At 45.6% G+C, this 19359-nt stretch overlaps 1 protein-coding gene across 1 annotated transcript in view; it reads right to left on the bottom strand.

Annotated features, from left to right (window-relative positions):
• The window catches only part of UBAC2 (UBA domain containing 2), an 811088-nt gene that overhangs the window by 382568 nt on the left and 409161 nt on the right, over positions 1-19359 (bottom strand). Inside the window, exon 5 of the mRNA XM_078657616.1 lies at positions 15993-16116. Within this exon, the coding sequence (XP_078513742.1) occupies positions 15993-16116 (124 nt within the window). The remainder of the gene's footprint in view (positions 1-15992; positions 16117-19359) is intronic.

Raw genomic sequence — 19359 nt, 5'->3', positions numbered from 1 at the left:
CTCACATAGTCAATGGACACGCAATGACCTCTTTTTCATTTAAGGACACGTAGGCTTTAGCCGGCAATTTACCTTGCTAGTGACACGTGCACCTTAGGCCAGCAACGCTGTGGCAGCATGACTCGGCAAGAGCTGCCTCCCCAGCCTGAGGCCAGTCCTGCTATACTGGTTCTCGTGTTCGTTGGTCTGATCATGATTAGGCGGCCGAAACTGGTAGCCGTGCCCATTTACGACCCACAAACATCTCTTATCCTACTTTTCTATCTTCTGCACCTGGCTCTGCTCCTTTCCTTCTGGGCCTTTATTAGGGGGAGGTAACGAAATTTACGATGAGGCGGTCCGGGTCTTGAATGAGAATTTGACATGGGATTATGATGGAATAGTGGGAACCCCTCGTTCGTAATGTTTTGACATCAGATATTGATGACGATTCCTGTGCAACGCCAAATATTAATTGTTTAAGATACAAAGGTTTTGGAATGTGCTAACATGTAAAGAAATTTGCCTGAAGCCCAATATTCAGTATATAAGGAACAACCCTCTTTGTACAAATTGAACAGGCTCCTAGATACTGCCCATGTGTAGTTTCTGTGACTTCTGTGTCCCTGCAGTAATAAACCTTTGGTCTTTGACGCCACCATCGAGAAGCCCGTGTTTCTGTTTGTTTGTGCACCGAGACAGGTTGAACTCCGGGGTCTTCGGGTGTTGTCCCTGACACCTCTGGACGGAACCAAAAAGTCCAGAACTCCAATTGGCGCCCAACGTTGGGCGACGTCATTCGGTACTGGTCCAAAAGCCTGAAGAGTTCGAGAAGCTTCGTGTGAAGATTTCAGAGGGAGGCGCCCCACTTCATCGATCCCGGCATATCGCAAAAGTGGCCCGACGTTCTCTTCCACGAGGGTTCCCGTTCAGACGGCTGCAGTGGTTCGTTGCCTTGACCGTCGCCCTGTCTTGGACCCGAGGTGCAGTCCTTAGTACGGCGAGACGTGACGGGTTTCTCCTTGGTGACGTCTTCAGTGCCTCAGTTAAGTATTAAGTGGTTGATAGTTGGTTACTTCGTAAGGGTTGTTTCTGTTTTGCTAATCCTTTTAGTTCTTGGTTTGGTTCGGTTTTATAAGATTGTCGCTGGTTATTCTGGTTACGATAATCATTCAGTTCAGTTCGGGTATCGATACGTTTGTCTGTTCTGGTAGGCCTAAGTTCTTGGTTCAAGTGCGCACCTTTCTTTAATTTGTGTTTCGTCTGTTTTGTGTTCCGGGTTATAAAATGGTAAGTCGGAAAAATTGTATGTTGTCTTGTTTTAGTTGCAACAGTGATTCCCAGTTGGAGGACTCGTGTTTGGTTCCTCCGATTGGAACTCCCCTTTATGATCTATATTGCAAATTTGGTGTGGGCCCTATCTCTTATAACGAGGTATGGATCCACTACACAGAGAAAGATGGTGTCCTTAGTTGGCCACTGCATGGTAGTTTCGAACCTCAAGTTCTTGATAATTTAGAAACGAAATTATTCAAGAAGAAAGCCCGGCCGGCAATGTTTGATTCTTTCCGTTATTGGCGAAAAGAATCTAAACAGAGAGAAATTAAAAAATCGAAAAAAGAACAGAAAGAACAAGAGTTGACTTTAGAACAGTCTGCTAAGCAGCTGCAACTCAACAAGTCTGAGAAAGCGATGGAGGTGGCCAATAGAGAGCATAATTTAGCAATAGACAAGTGCTATCCTGCTTTGCCATCAAGTACAGCTAAGATAGTAGAGGACCCTGAAAAGGATCCCCTGTTATCTTACTTGTTACGATCACCCCCACCGTATGCACAGGGTGCTACGGCTCCACCTATACCGAATGTTCAATTACCGGTTGCTGGACAACCTGGTGTTCCCGCTCCTCTGAATCAAGTTCCTGTACCTCCTGTGGTCACTATTAATGTTCCTTCGGCACCCCCTCTTTCAGGGTTGCCGGCTTCTTTACCTATACCTGTATCGCTCACACCTGCTAGTTCACAAGCTGTTTTGCCCGCTACTCCTACTGTTTCTAATCTATCTGTTCCAACTGCTACTCTATTTACTGCTTCTGCTAATATTATGACTCCACTTTCTGTTCGTCGAAGAATCACTGATTCTGTCTCTAACATTCTATCTCCCTTCTATAAAACTCTGATTAAGACTCCTACCTCTGACTCTGTGCAGAGACGTAGTCAGCTTCCCAGTACTGAAGAAAGAGGGATATTAGATTCCACTGCTCTTAGATGGATTTCGAAAGTTGGAAGATATAATGTACAAGATGTATTAGATACATTTATGCAATGGAATGAACCGACACAACGATATGTGTTCGATGAAATGTGTTTCCTTCTACGTGAGGAATTGGAAGAGGATGACCCTGAATCAAATCTAGAAGAATTAATTAATGTTCAGAAAGAGTTTGCTGCAGGTATGATAGTTGGACAAAATATAAAAGAAGCGATGGAACTGATTTTAAGTTATAGGATTGACCCATCCCTTCGTTCTCCGAGGGAGTCAGAGAAACGTAGTACGAAACTAAATCGTCAATACCCAATGAGGGAGGTTCCACCAATTTGGCGTGAAGCTGTGCAAGCTAATGTAAACCTTGGTATTGCAGCCGCTCCGGCCCAATTCCAGAGAGTATGGATACATATTCCATGGAAGCGAGCTGAAGTATTAGCAGTGAAACAGGCCTTGCCAGATCCGCGTAAAAATCCTGCAGGGTACTACAAAGAGTTGGCTCAGACCGTTGACGCTTGTGTATTAAATCTAGCTGACATAGATCTGCTATTTGGTAATGTAGTACCGCAACCAATTTGGGCTAAAATTCGTAAAGAGAATCATCCAGTTGCCCTAGGTGGTGATTGGGCAGCTATAATTGCAGCGGATGGTCAACAAATAGGTGGTTCTAAACCTGAACCCTTAATTGCTAATTTGCCCGGTAGAATAATCGACTTAATGAAGACCCTAATGCCAGCATTACGCGTTAACTGGGACAAATTGTCCGCGTGCAAACAGAAGAAAGACGAAAGCGTCTCCGACTTTTTCACAAGATTCGAGGAGACTTTTGTGGATCATAGTGGTCAGGATATGAGCACAGAAGGAGGCCAGAGATTATTTGTTGATAAATTTGTGCACAATCTGTTGCCAGAACTTAGTGGTAAATAAAAAAATTCTGAAAGTGCGTGGGCTGTCTCTACGACTGCGCAAATACTTGCTACTGCCCAGTACTATGAAAATAGGGACAAAGAGGAGAAAGAAAAATCAGATAAAAAGACGAAAGAGTTAAAAACTAAAGTTCTTTTACAGCAAGCATATCCGCCTTGCACCAATCAGACCAATACACAGCAAGGGTCATATCAAAGAACGGAGTATAATTCTCAGAGGCCACAGTACCAATGGAATCAGTGTGCTTATTGCAAAATGGAAGGCCATTATAAGACTGAGTGTCCGGTACGGGCACAAAATAATACTGCGGCAGCTCAGAGAGGTCGTGGTGGTTATATGCAGAATTCTAGAGGTCGAGGAAGAGGTGCTATGCCTCCACAGACAAGTGATCGCCCTTCTAATTATTTCGACCAACGAAACGGACAATCGGCCCAACAGAATAGGTCTCAACAGTATCATGTTGAAGATTACTATGAAGCTAGTGAGGAAGGTCAGCCAAGGGAGTACTAGGACAGCCATGGACAAAGAGAGGGAGTAGTATCAGTTCCAGTAGATCAGAGTGGGCCTTATGTCGCAGTAGCAACATCAGGTATAGTCGAACCGTTTCTGTTGGATACTGGTGCAGCAAAAAGTTCTATCATACATGCGAAACTCCCTGGCGCACCTTTGTCTGGCTCAACAAACGTTTCAGTAGGTTTTTCAGGCGCCCCTGTTCACAACCCTGTTTCTGGTCCTTTGTCTATTTCTGTTGGACCTCGACAATTGAAAGCACCCCTGATTTTGACGACAGGTTGTAATTAAAATCTGCTTGGTTTAGACTTATTAAAACACCTATATGCGACATTGTACTGTTCTCCAGAAGGAGTACAGCTTACGTTGGGTAAAAGAATCATCTCTCCAATGTACTTGTCGATGAATGCACTCCCACCAGAGCTGCGTTCACTCCCTGATACTCTTTGGGCAACTGGTCCTAATGATGTAGGTCTTTTAGAAATTCCACCATATGTAGTAACTTTGAAAGCGAATGTAAAATTTCCAAGAATTCCACAATACAGAATTTCTACTGAAGGTGAGCGTGCGCTCCTACTGATAGTACAAGATCTGATCAAGAAAGGCGTTATAGAAGAAACTAGAGGTAATGTCTGCAATAGTCCTGTACTGCCCATTCTGAAACGAACTGACCCAACAAAACCTCCAGTATATAGATTTGTAATTGATCTTAGAGAGGTTAATAAAATTGTGATTCCACAGTTTCCTGTGGTTCCAGACATTACTGCATTGTTAACGTTGATTCCTGCTACAGCAGCATGGTTTTCAGTTATCGACTTGAAAAATGCCTTTTTCAGCATTCCGATAGCCGAGGAAAGCAGAGATATCTTCGGTTTCTCTCTAGGAGGACGAAGCTTCAGGTTTAAACGCGCTCCACAAGGTTATTGTGAAAGCCCATCCATTTACAGTCAAGCATTAAAAAGCCAGTTAGACTCATTTGTACTTCCTCCTGGTTCTGCTTTAATACAATATGTCGATGATCTTCTAGTGGCTGCCGATGACAAGGAAACTTGCAAAACAGCTACAATTTCCTTATTGCATCACTTGTCAAATTTGAATCACAAGGTGTCACCTTCAAAAATGCAATACTGTTGCCAAGAAGTGACCTACCTAGGTCATCTCTTGTCAAAGGAGGGAAGGAAGTTGACCCCAGAGAGAATAAAAGCAATTACACAGATGAATGTTCCTAGCACGCAGAGAGAAGTACGTGCCTTTTTAGGTATTACCTCATATTGTAGGCAATGGATCCCAAATTTTTCTCTTTTGGCAAAACCGTTGGTAGCTTTGACTGGGAAAAATGTTCCGAGTCCAGTGCCATGGTCTGCCGAATGCCAGGAGAGTTTTTCTGAGTTACGAAATGCACTGTGTTCAGCTCCTGTATTGGGTACACCCGATTACAGTAAACCATTCACGCTCTATGTCCATGAGAGAGAAGGTTGCGCGTTGAGTGTTTTGACACAGATATTTGGTGATAAACAACGCCCTTGTGCGTATTTTTCATCAACATTAGATCCGGTAGCTAGAGCGTTGCCTAGTTGCTTGAGAGCTACAGCCGCAGCTGCAGCCTCCATTCGACAATCTGCTGGTTTGGTAATGAACAACATGCTAGTAGTTATGGTTCCTCATGCTGTGGATACACTCATGAACCGAACCAAGACGCAACACCTTACCAGTGCTAGATTATCAGGTTACGAACTGACACTGCTAGCAAGTCATATTCAGATCAAAAGATGCAATGTATTGAATCCAGCAACATTGTTGCCGACTAGCCAAGAGTCGAGTGATTCCGAACCACACGACTGTTGTTTTAAAACTGAGGAAGAAACAAAAGGACGAATTGATTTAAAAGACACTCCATTATCAGATCCAGATGGCACGTTGTATGTTGACGGGTCTTGCTTCAAATTGGAGAATGGTGATGTGACTGCTGCCTATGCAGTAACGACTTTGAGTACGATTGTGGAGACTGCGAGAGTGAGTCAGAATTCTGCCCAGGCTGCAGAATTGATCGCGCTGACAAGAGCGTGCGTTTTAGCTAAGGGAAAGAGAGTGAATGTGTTCACAGATAGTCAGTACGCGTTCGGCGTGGCCCATAGTTTTGGCCGTTTGTGGAAAGAGAGAGGTTTCATTACGTCCCATGGGACTAAGATTCAACATGGCCAGCTAGTTAATGACTTGTTGGAATCTCTAACCTTGCCGACTGAAGTTGCGATTGTGAAATGCAGTGCTCATAAAGCAATCACGGATGATGTTGGTCGTGGGAATGCTTTTGCTGATGAGACTGCAAAACAGACAGCTAGAAATATGATGAGTAGAATGTATGTTGCAACGTCTGCAAGATGGATTTCTGAGTCTGGAATGTGTGAGGACACAGTGGAAAGCGTGAAAGAAATTCAGAAAGAGGCGACTGAGGAGGAAAAGCGTGCATGGAAAGAGAGCACGGGTAAATTGGACTTGAGTGGGTGTTGGATTGACTTGTCGGAACAACAGCGTTGGATGTTGCCTGATGCGTATGTGCTTGCAGTAGTAACGATGGCACATGGAACAGCGCACATCAGTTCAAAAGGGATTTGTAAGATGTTGGCTCCAGTTTGGAAGAATGATGGGATTAGTAAGTGTGCAGAGAGAGTGGTGAGAAATTGTATGGTATGCTTGATGCATAATCCTGGCAAGGGAATCCCCACACCTGCAGGTCACTTCGCTCCTCCTTCCTGCCCCTTTGAAGTGATCCAGCTAGACTTCATTCACATGGATCGTTGTAATAATCTGAAATACGTCCTGGTGGTAGTTTGTGCTTTCTCCAGATGGATCGAAGCATACCCGCTAAAGGACAATACTGCTTTGTCCACTGCCAAAATCCTCCTTAAAGAATACTTCCCCAGATTCGGAATGCCACGGATTGTATGGTCAGATAACGGAAGTGAGTTCGTAGGGAAAGTTATGCAGAGTGTGTGTGCCGGCCTAGGGATTAGACAGAAGTTTCATAGTGCGAATCATCCCCAGTCCGCGGGTTTAGTTGAGGGTTACAATGGCACCCTTAAACTGAAACTTGCTAAGATACAAGCATCCACGGGTTTGCCCTGGCCAGATGCACTGCCTTTGGCTTTGTTATCAACAAGAGCAACTGTACATTCTAGAGTAGGGCTTAGTCCATATGAAATAATTTTTGGTCGTCCTGCAAATGTTTGGGGGGTACCTAGACCGAAAGAATTTAAGCAGCTGGAATACCCAATGTTAATTGATTATCTTTTCGACTTGACTGCTAAATGGAGCCTTATTCACCAAAAGGTTTTCGATGCATTGCCAAAGCCACCGGAGAGTCCAGGTCATCAGCTGAAACCTGGGGATCAAGTAGTCATTAGAAATTTTGCAAGAACGAAAAATCTTCAGCCCAGATTCATCGGCCCTTTCCAAGTCTTATTGGCAACGAGAACTGCTATTCGTGTGGCCGGACGGAAGAACTGGATCCATACGACACATGTCAAACGTGTGCCTCTGCCACTTCCTTACGACAACTGGGTAAAGAAAGGAATCGGTGCCTCTGAAACAGAACAAGTCCCCAGGTTCATACCTTTCAGTGATGCAGAACTGATCACTGATACATCAAACTCTGACTCTCCTCCTGAAACTGCTCTTTTGAACCCTGAACATTTGCCATCTGCACCAAAAGAACATTTGTCATCTGCAAACGCGAACATTGCAGCGTCGGCTGAAAATATATTATTTCCAGATCAGACAGCTCCTGCAAAACTGAGATACAACTTGCGACCTCGCAATATGGACAAATAAAGCAGGAAACTGCCTATTTTCAGATTTGAATTTTCTATACATTGCCTTCAGCCAGGAAGTTTACTATTATTTTGTTGTTTTAAATTTTGCCTTGCCGTCTGGGTAGCCGTAGGGTCGTGGCTGTGTGCCTAGTTGGATCTGCGGGGGTCAGACACAAGGTCGATCTTTCTGTTAGTTCTGGGAACTCCCAGGGCTGATAGAGGCATTTTCATCTACGTACACATCATCAGTGGTCACGAGCGGATTGTAGAAGATGGAGCTTCCTGAGCCGCAACGAAAGAATGTAGTTTATGTGCGCAGAAATAGACTGTACAGAATACTTCACAGCAAATGCTTTCTAATGCAATGTGCAGTTACATTTTTAATTGTTTTAATAATGTTGGTGGGTGGAATCATCTTTGGTGTACATTTGATTTTTATGCCGGTAACTACAGTACCTCCCCTTGATCCTACTACTTCTACGGTTTCTTCTATGCATTCTTTTCACTCGTTTCCTGAACACGAACAAGCTCGACGCTCAGAATTTATTAACAATACATTTGTACAGCTCTTGCATCAACACCAACTGGTAGTTAATACTACAGACTGCTGGGTGTGTGGCTTGATACCTCACACTATGGATAAAGGCATTCCCTATCTAGTCTTGCCTTTTAGCTATAATGGATCATTTCAGGCCTTTCAGACCATTTTTTCCTATGCCCTTGAGACCTATCCTCCGCGTCCACCACGGTCCACTAAATACAACTCAGCCAATAAAGCTTTAGTACAGGGAATAATTGACATGATTAAAGACGTCAATAATACTCCATCTTACCCTAGAGATGAATTACGGGTGTATTTGAGTTGGAACTCTACCGAGTATCGCCTTAGTTTGGGAGAAAGCAAGCGTAAAAGCTCCACTTCAGTCTGGGTCGTGCCTCACCGAGGTCAGGTCTGTTTGCAAGGAAATGGGAGAAATCTGAGAGCTCAGCTAGGGAGGAGTGAGTGCGTTGAGACTTACGTATTCCCGTCTAACTCCTCCCCTGCCTTCCTTACTGCTAGGGGTACTTACTTCATCTGTCAAGACAGAGCGTATACATGGCTGCCTGCTGACTTCTCAGGTTCATGTTATATTGCTCGATTGTTACCTCCGACATACACTGCTTCCTCTGATTATCACAAGACCAGAGTAGCAAGGGCTGTCTTCAGCAAGGAAGATACCGCTGGTCAGGAAGCTGGAGACTTCTTCAAAGGTTTCCTTCCGTTTTGGGGGCCTATGGCCAATAGTAGAAATCTACGTCAACTAACACGGGTAGTTGAATCTACTATTACAGAAACTGCTGGTGCCCTTAGTAACTTAACAGCTGAGCTTCAGGCGGATCGTCTCATGACGTTGCAGAACCGTATGGTTCTAGACGTAATACTTGCAGATCGAGGTGGGGTATGCAGAATGATCCAATCGAGCTGCTGTGTTTTTATTCCCAATAATGCTCCAACCGTCTATGAAGCGATCTCTAAGCTACACAAGATTTCCGACTCTATACACGTAGACAAGGGAAACTGGTCCTTCATGGAGTGGTTTTGGACTCTGGTATCAGCGTGGGGATGGAAGGTTCTGATGGTCATTGGTGTCATCCTAGTATTTCTGTTCTCATGCTGCCTTATTATCCAATGTGGTCCCGCTTTGTGTAGCCTCTGTGCTGCAACCTGTTTCAGAAAACCACCTGCATTAGGAGAAAAGGCACGAGACAGGATGATGATGCAACAACATGTCACTGACCTAATGAGCATAGAGTTAGATTCTGACATAGACTGAGTAATTGCCTATGTAAGGGCAAAAGGAGGGTCTGAGGTTCCGTGACGATTTAAACCGTGTTTGTAACATAGTCGCAAATACATAATTTTGGTATCAATGAACCGCAAATGATCCATTTAGTATATCCTGGTGTTTTCGCTATGCTACGAGCAAGAGCACTCCTGTTACAAACACATTTCTGTTCTACCCGTGGCATCCATCTTAGAACAAGGAAGCCATTTTGTATTCCTTGCCCTCACATAGTCAATGGACACGCAATGACCTCTTTTTCATTTAAGGACACGTAGGCTTTAGCCGGCAATTCACCTTGCTAGTGACACGTGCACCTTAGGCCAGCAACGCTGTGGCAGCATGACTCGGCAAGAGCTGCCTCCCCAGCCTGAGGCCAGTCCTGCTATACTGGTTCTCGTGTTCGTTGGTCTGATCATGATTAGGCGGCCGAAACTGGTAGCCGTGCCCATTTACGACCCACAAACATCTCTTATCCTACTTTTCTACCTTCTGCACCTGGCTCTGCTCCTTTCCTTCTGGGCCTTTATTAGGGGGAGGTAACGAAATTTACGATGAGGCGGTCCGGGTCTTGAATGAGAATTTGACATGGGATTATGATGGAATAGTGGGAACCCCTCGTTCGTAATGTTTTGACATCAGATATTGATGACGATTCCTGTGCAACGCCAAATATTTATTGTTTAAGATACAAAGGTTTTGGAATGTGCTAACATGTAAAGAAATTTGCCTGAAGCCCAATATTCAGTATATAAGGAACAACCCTCTTTGTACAAATTGAACAGGCTCCTAGATACTGCCCATGTGTAGTTTCTGGGACTTCTGTGTCCCTGCAGTAATAAACCTTTGGTCTTTGACGCCACCATCGAGAAGCCCGTGTTTCTGTTTGTTTGTGCACCGAGACAGGTTAAACTCCGGGGTCTTCGGGTGTTGTCCCTGACACCTCTGGACGGAACCAAAAAGTCCAGAACTCCAGGCGGTCCACGTGCATCTGTGCCACTGTTGTTAGTAGTTAGGGATTGAAAAACAGATTATTATGCTTTTTTTAAAATTGTGTTTTACTTACTGTTTTAATTGTTTTTAGTCATCTTAAACATCGTTTTAGCATAAAAAATACTTATGAACTCTTAAATCTCTTTTACTCATTGTGTTGCTTGACAATTTGCACTATGCACTTTCATTCTTTGGTGATATCTACGTATATGTGTCCCTTCTGCTGGTTTTATTCTTGTTTGCCAGATAGCATAGTGGACCCATCGGGAGCTACTTGGGGCTTTTTTTTTAGGTTTTATGCTTTCTGGCACTCTGTTTTATTATGTAAATATATTATTGAGGTATTCTGTTTGATTCATCAACCATTTGTGCTGAAGGATGTAATCTGGTTAGGAACTTACACCAGTCCATTAAACTGTATTGTAGCAAATTGAGCCAGCAACTTTTTTGTGTGTTTTTGTAATTATTGTGTTTGTTCTTATCTGCTTTTATGGTTCTTCGAACCGAAATAAAGATGATGATGACGAAGAAGAGAGTATCTCCAGTGGGAGATATAAACCAGACAATTAGGCCATTCTGAGGATTTTCATCCAGATATTCTTTCAGAACTGGTTTCTCATGGTGGGAAACAGAATGTATCCTGCGATAGGGAATGGCCCCGGGTATAGTAGGAATGGCACAATCCAAATCCTTATAAGGTGGGTGAGACACAGAAGTAGACTTCTGAAAGACATCAAGAAACTCTTAACAAGCCATAAAAATGGACAACGGAGAGGGGTCTGCCGCTGACCCAATTACGGCTCGTTAAATACCACTGCACATCTTTTCCAGTTCTCTCCAAGATCTGAACCACGTTGGAGAGATTCCTCTGATGCTGTACCCCCTGAATCTTCAAGTCTCACTACACAGCCCACATATGCCAATGGGCATGTGTCACCAGCAAGATGCAGGAGTCTCAGAGTCTGTCTCACCGAAACCCAGGGCAGAGACTGAAACATCGGTATCATAGCCTGAATATCCTTGACTAGCCGTTTGAGAGGATTGGCCTGAAAGTTCACTGTGTCCAGAACAGCGCAGATGAAAGAGATCGTCAGAGATGGAGTAGTTGTGACTTTGGCACATTGATAGTGAACCCCAGCGAATGCAGGACGTCTGCAGAAGTCTGGAAGTGGGAGACAACACCTGGGGTGAGCCTGCCTTTAACAGTCAATTGTCAAGATAGGGGAAGACTGACACTCCTGTTCTCCACAAATGAGCTGTAACCACCGCCGCCATTACCCAAGGGGTGCTTGTGAGGCCAAAGGGAAGCACAGCAAACTGAAAGTGCTTATGGTCCACCACGAATCACATGTAAAGCCTGTGGGCAGGCAGGACGGGAATATGGAAACATGCATCCTGAAAGTCCAATGCCACCATCCAGTCTCCTTGGTCCATGGCAGATAGGACCAGAGCAAAGTGAGCATTCTGAGCTTCTTCTTGAGGAAGAAGTTGAGAGAGCGCAGGTCTAGGATAGGACGAAGAAATCAGTCCTTCTTGGGCACCAGAAAGGAATAATAACCACAACCCATTTCTGCCACTCTCTCTCTATGGTTCCTTGAGCTGTCACTTCCTGGCGGGGAAGATATAGGTGGTCCACTGTAAGCCTGTCATAGGTAGGTGGCATGGAGGGAAAGATAGTCACAAAGGGGAGAGCTACTGCTCCTTCGGACAATCTGCAAAACTCCCCTGTCTGAATACTTCTGCACACTGGGTGCCCATGATAGTATCACTAAAATAGGGCTTCTGTTCCTAGAGAGGAAGAGAAAGAATCTAGACAGGTTGTGTATGACTAGAGCAAGGGCACGGGGGCAGTCAACAAAACTGTTTCAGGTTTCCCGCACACATCCCCAAGGGGATGTCATGCTTCATCATAGGGATGTGCTCCTCGTTGGGCCGGAGCTGCAATGCCCTATGGGTCCCCCAAAGGGGGACCCATAGGGCATTGTGGAGGTCACAAACTAATCTTTAATAACTGGAACACCCCATCAGGAGTAAAAACCTTTTACAGGTGAATGCTACCAATGCGGTTGTGAGGAACCCTGGTAATCAGTGTACTACAGTTGGGTCAAGGAAAGTACCCTGTAGTTGTAAGTGAGAAGCCTCCCTCTGGTTTCACTCTGAGTTATAAGTCAACATGTTTTGCGCCTTTCTAGTGATCATAAGGGTCCGTGGTTCTTCGTCAGGACAGAGAAAGTTACCTACCTCACAAATATATGGTGCCCCTAAAGTGCTACCTACTGTGTATGTGGTTCAATGTCCAACCTAACATGAAATTACTAAGAGCCTGCTCGGGTGAAGCGGAGGTGCCACGCTTAGTCGTGCTATGAATTCGAAGAGTGCAGACCCTTTGTCAGCACTTAATCTTGTCCTCTGCATCCCGGGTTAGGTGTAAAGTTTTTATGTTTGGAACGGTCACTGTGCAGAAAAAATATGCTGCCTTGATGGGAAGGTTCCCCCTAAGGACTGTGTTATATGTGTCTCTATACTGCTATTGCTACATAGGCTTTTGTTTATCACTCCCCTGAATAGGTTAATGGGCCTGATGTTATTCTATAAAAGAGGTAGGCCCTCTTTATATAATATTTTCTTTGGGGCCCTTCACAGTTAGTATATTGGTAGGAGTAAACTTAGATTGAGCCCTAATGAATGCCCAAGACCTTTTGGCTCAACTAAATGGGCCGAAACATGTTTTCAAATTCAGTCAGTAGAACGTAATGGTCATAGCAACCATATTCGTCATCTGACAAGCCCAGGAAACCACCTTAATAAAGGATAGTTTTGTGGATTATCCTAAGGCTTTTTATTCTTTGAACTTGATCCAAATTTTATCCAGAAAATAAGTAATTTCTAAGAACTCCCTCAGCCCCACAATAAGGTCAAGTCCGCGCTGGCAGTGCCACCTTACCAGGGTGGAACAAGGTGGCAAATGATGTAGCATGTCACATTATGTGAGTGAGCCTACCTCGTCCAATTCTTGGAATTGCCCTGTTTCACTTGAAGGGAGTGTAGCAGTATGTGGCAATATTGATAATGCCTATTGGTGTACTAGGAAAATCATTCCAGGCACCAGATAGGGGTGTCACGTCAATCTTCGTGTTTGATTGGAAATTAGCTGCATCCCTCCTGTCGGCTACAGTCTAGGAGAGCATGACTCGGGCCTCCTCTGGGACCACTGGCAGGACCTGCACAACCGTATCCCACAGGGCGGGGGAATAGTGGCCTGAAATTAATGCAGTGTTCACAGACCGCAATGCGCCAGGCTGGTGGAAGAAAACATTTTCTTGCCTAATTGTCCAGCCTCTTGGATTCCCTATCTGGCAGAGCGGTTGGGAATGCACCAGGATTTATATGTGAAGTGGAGACTTGGACAACCAAGCTCTCTGTGGTAGGGTGTTGCGTGAGAAATTTGGGGTCCCCTGGAGCGGGATGGTGGTGGTGAGCAATTATCCTATTCACATGAGCTCCTGTTTTGAACTTGCACCAGGTCCCAAGCAGGACACCAGTAAGTGCTTCATTGAATGGTAGAAGCTGTTCGGACAGGGAGTTGAAGCACTTCCGTCATGAAAGTCTTGACTGCCACCAAGGGCAAACTAAGGTCCAGGACCTCAGCTGTCCTCCACACCACCATAGTGAATGAAGCTCCCTCCTCCGTAGCCATGGTAGGGCAAGAAATTATGCCAGTACCTAGAGAAGTGTTCAGTCTACTGGATTCACCCAGATCCGCACACCAGTCCAAGGATTCATAATGCTGGTATTCTTCAGGGTCAGCGACCCCTCCTATTCTTCCAAGAGTCCTAGACCACAGGAATAGGGCTCAGGCTCTGGCCTGGAAGGCATGTCTCCAGTCGACGTCGGGCGACACACCTCCAGCTCCATGTTGGGGTTGTAAATGGGAATGGCATCGCCGGTGGGTGCCAGGAGCATCGTCCTCAGGACCGGCGCAGGGAAAGGACGACATGGCAAAACCAGCACTGATCCAGATTCATTTGTGGATACCTGGGGCCTGACTGGTACCGTAGCTGCCGGCGTGGATCCAGTAGGGGCCCCTCCCGCATTTGCAGGGCCCGAAGGCATGCCAGAGGGAATATGCCACTCTTATATGAGGTGCATGGCCTCATAAAACTCTTGAAGTTGAATGGGGTCACTCCAGCTCCCAGAAACACGGGGACTCGTTCAGTTGGCACAGGCGCTGGCTCAACCTCGAGGGACCTCAGAACTCGAGTGACGCTCCCTCGTCTTGTTGACCGATAGGCGAGGTGAAGTCGAAGCACTCTTCTTTTTGGGGGACCGAGACTTACCCGAACGGCTTGACGACTTGGAATACAACGAGGACCTCAGACTCCCCGATCGTTCTCAGGAATTTCCTCACGACCGGAAACTCGAGCGTCGTAGCGCTGCACGTCAAGCAGCCAGGAGCATGAGGGATTGCTCTCTCAAGGCATTCGGATGTATGGTGTGGCAGTCGGGACAGGCCTTCAGGTCCTGGTCTCATGTGAGGCACGAGGTAAACATGGTGTAGGTCCATCACTGACGTCTGTCGGTGACAGGCGCCACAGGGTTTGAAGCCGGCCTTCTTAGATGACATTCCTCCACACCAGGAGGTAAGACCTCAAAAAAGACTTTGACAAAATGTCAAATAAAGCGTAGTCAAAAAGTGACTGAGGGGTAGCTCTTCCCTGATCTGCGCTGACTGGTGCGGAAAGAAAAGAACTGACATCAGTGTGCCTAGCTGGGGCCTATATAGGCACCACAAACGTCACTTCGATCGTAGACGACGCTAACAATGCCATGACGAGCCGAACGACGCCACCTACCAGCATGCAGGGGTACTGCTCCCAAAATAAAATAATTCAGATCCAGTCTGACTTCTGGGGATAAAGCTAAGGTAAGGCATCTGTGGCTAGAAGTCCCTATCAGATATGGAGAACTGTGGCTACAGAGTACTTTTATGGAATAGACAGTCCACAAGAGCCATATGATGATGGGTGGATTTCAATTAGGGCTATAGAGCACAGCTTTCATACTACTCGCTCAGCACTTGCAGCTTTTCCTGAATTGACGGCTGTTACCACCCGTCACTCTCACGGTTCCCGTTACATGGGGATCGAGCCCTCACTACTTTTAATCACTATTAGCCATTTCCAACGTTTTTACTCATTCAGAACCGGGTTGGAAGTATGACCGGTTCCCCGATCCCGTTTAAAAACAGAAATTATCAACCACTACTTGTCGATCTTTACTTCATATTTATGTTACTACTCTTGGAACTGAACGAATGTTTAATAATTGTGGCTTGAACTATCTGACTTGACGTGTGCTCAGGACCTTGTGTTTGCATTATACAGGGTTGGCCTTGGCCCACTCTATTTCAGGAGTTTTGGGTTCCCACTGACCTAGTAGCACCATCCTTATTTTGTACCTTTTTTACTTTCACCGCTACCTGATGTGCGTCACTTTTTCTGTATACTGAAAACCCTACGCAGAAACCTCAGCAATTGAAAGTATGTTAAGCTCCATTTTGCATGAGTGGAGGAATACAACAAATACATTTCATTGATATTAAACAAGTCTGTTTTTGATGATGCACTGCTGTATTTCCTAAACACAATTGGAAACGCATAATAAGGGACTTAATATAAACTCACTGTACCTGGAGACCCACAATGTAAACCAGAGTCTTGTTGGAGATTGGAAAATGACCAAGAACCATAGTCACCTGCACTCCTGGAATGGATCCATAGAATGGTATAAACAGTGCAAATATTGGAGCAAGACTGTAAAATGAAAACAGTTCAGTTTAATTGTCAGCAATTTTAGAAAAAAGGTTGCTTATTTCTGCAGAAATGCATACATGATGGCAAGTAAGCTACAAAATCATAATCTACGTATCCCTGATGCACAAGTTACTACTTGTGTAACGATATATCTGTAAGAGACATTAGTTAGTGGTAGATTCCTTACCTTAGAATATCCCCAGGCGTCATACTGGATCCGGATTTTTTTTGCGTAGCAGTACCCATGCGCGTCGGTAGGCGTCGTCCGCGGCTCCGCATCCGTCGTCGGCGTCGTGGGCGCCGTGATGACGTCGTCGGAGTACTTAGACGCCGCCTCCGCGTGCTGACGTCAGTTCTTATACACAGCTTTTCCACGCCAGAAACGCAGAGCCATGATAAAAACCAACACTGGTGCCATGAAACTAGGGCCCTGAAGGGGATGATCTTAACCCTAGATATCGGTTCGCAGAACGGGGAGGATGGGTGAGTCGGTAAGGAATCTATCACTAACTAATGTCTCTTACAGATATATCGTTACACAAGTAGTAACTTGTGCATCTGAAAGAGACACGTTAGTGATAGATTCCTTACCTTAGAATAGATACCCCAGCAATACCAACCCCAGTGGTGGGTCTGCAAACCAATAATCACACCAGAAAGTCCTGGAGGACGGAACGGCCAAAGAAGCCATCCCTCCGGACTTGGCTGTCCAGGCAGTAATGTCTCGCGAACGTGTGCAGCGGGGCCCACGTAGCTGCCTGACAAATGTCCTGCAAGGGGACTCCCCGACCCAGGGCAGTAGTAGCCGCCGTGGACCGAGTGGAATGGGCACTCAGCCCAACAGGAGTTTCCTTCTTTGCCAAGGAGTAACACGCTTGGATGCTCAAGATGATCCACCGAGAGATGGTCCGCTTGTGCACCGCCCGTCCCTTCTTAGCGCCTGCGTAACCAACAAAGAGTTGGTCATCCACCCGGAACTGGCGTGTGCGATCCAGATAGTATGAGAGCGCACATTTTGGGTCCAGACGGTGGAGCCTCTCTTCCTATTTCGAGGGATGCGGAGGCGGAAAGGTGGGCAAGGTGATGGACTGTCCTGTCCAGGGACCGGCGGGTGTGGAACAGGCAGCGACACCTGCGGCTCCAGCGGAGCCGCGTGGGCGGTGTCGCCCGAACCCCCGGCCGCGTCGTCGCGCGAGCGTCGGGGGGAGTCGGAAGAGTGATGACGTCTCTTCGACTTCTTGTGCCTCTTACCTGTGGACTTCGAGCTCGAAGACCGATGACGACTCCCGGAACTGTGTTGGCTCCGGCCCCGCGACCGGTCCCTCGACATCCTTCCGGACCGGGACCTCGAACGGCACGGGGCGGACTGCCGAAGCTCGAGTCGCTTACGGGACAGCTCCCATCTAGCTTTAGACGTCAGGGCTCGGCAGTCGGAGCAGGACTTGTCGTCGTGGTCCGGGCCTTGACAGTGCAGGCACCGACGATGGGGGTCGGTAACTTACATCAGTCGGTTGCAGTCGGCGCAGGGCTTGAACCCGGGCATCCCTACCGGCACCGCCGGAGTCGAAAGACTTCGAAAACGGATCAAAAAGGATCTCAGAAGGTTAGTCAAAAAGTGACTAGGGTACAACTTTTTCCAGATCTGCGCTAGCTGGCGCGGAAAAAAGAAGAACTGACATCAGCACGCGGAGGCGGCGTCTAAGTACTCAGACGACATCATCACGGCGCCCACGACGCGGACGACGGACGCGGGGCCGCGGACGACGCCTACCGATGAGTATGGGTACTGCTACGCAAAAAATTTCCGGATCCAGTCTGACGCCTAGGGATATTCTAAGGTAAGGAATCTATCACTAGCGTGTCTCTATCAGATAAACATATTAGGGTATACAAATCAGAAAGAGGGGAGGGAACAATATTCAAACATATTAAAATGTAATTAACGCAGAAGCGCCTAGGAATAGCACAATAGTGAACATGCCCAATAGCACAATAGTGAACATGCCCAATAAATATCAGATAGGACAAGGAAGGGGGTTACAATAATGATGTCTGATGAAAACCTTGACTAATCAGTTTAATTAGAATGGACAGTCCAGGGAAGTTTCACAGCACTACCAATCCAATAATATGGTAGCACATAATTCAGTAAAAGAATGGTGGCCTTAAAGGTAACATATTTCAAAAGATTAAATTATTTGGTTCCTACATTTGAGTCACTTATTTTAAAGTTAGATCACTGGGAGAAAAAGGAGAGTTGGATCACAGATCGGGAAGTTTAATAAGGAGAAGTAGAATAATTTTTACCCTTCCCTAAAAAGAATATGCTAAAAAAACAGCATGCTCAAATTCAAACTAGCAACATATAGTTGTGGCACATCAATTAATTATGAAGAAATTTAATAACTTATTATCAGTTACTGAAATCCATTTTTAGTCTCCGTCTATATAACACAAATTACTCTGCTCATCCACTGCTAAATCTTTTTTTTTTAAACTTATTTTCAGTAGCGGTCGGTGGTGGAAGTGCTGCCGGGCGGTGACGTGTGGCGGGGAGGGGCAGGGTGGTGGTAGTAAAGTACGGAATACGGCCAAATACAGGTAAGTAAACATATAAATAAATAAAACTAATTTCGTTGCGTGCACTGCATCACATGCGATGCAGTGCACGCAACGAAATTAGTTTTATTTATTTATATGTTTACTTACCTGTATTTGGCCGTATTCTGTACTTTACTACCCCCCACCTTGCCCCTCCTCTGCCCCACGTTACCGCCTGGCAGCACTCCCACCACCGATGGCTACTGCTTATTTGTATTAAACACTGCGTTCATTACATCAAGGATAAGTACGCACATGTACATTTCCAGGGACTATAGTCACAATATCTCTAACATTGTTAACAAAATATCTTGTGAGTATATATTGGCGAATTACTCGTAAGAACGAGTTGTTTGCACTTATATCAGCAGTACAATTGTTTTTCTTTAGATTTGTTATCTCCAAACAGTTAAACCAAACCCCCAAATAATAATAATAACAATAATCACAACAAGGAATATAGATTATATTCTTGAACCCAACTCCTACCCCCATGCCCCCCTCCTCCCCTGTGGCAGCGACAGACAGGTGGCACGGTATGCACTGCTAAATCTAGATAAGAATATGCTCAATTTAAAATGTTATGATTATTTATTACACATCTAAAAGTTTTGATTCAATGGTGGCAGGAGCTTGTTTTAA

This window comes from Lissotriton helveticus, chromosome 8 (genome assembly GCF_964261635.1).
Source record: "Lissotriton helveticus chromosome 8, aLisHel1.1, whole genome shotgun sequence".
Taxonomy (NCBI): domain Eukaryota; kingdom Metazoa; phylum Chordata; class Amphibia; order Caudata; family Salamandridae; genus Lissotriton; species Lissotriton helveticus.
Note: the sequence above shows the minus strand (reverse complement) of the source record. Positions and strands in the feature narration are given on the sequence as shown.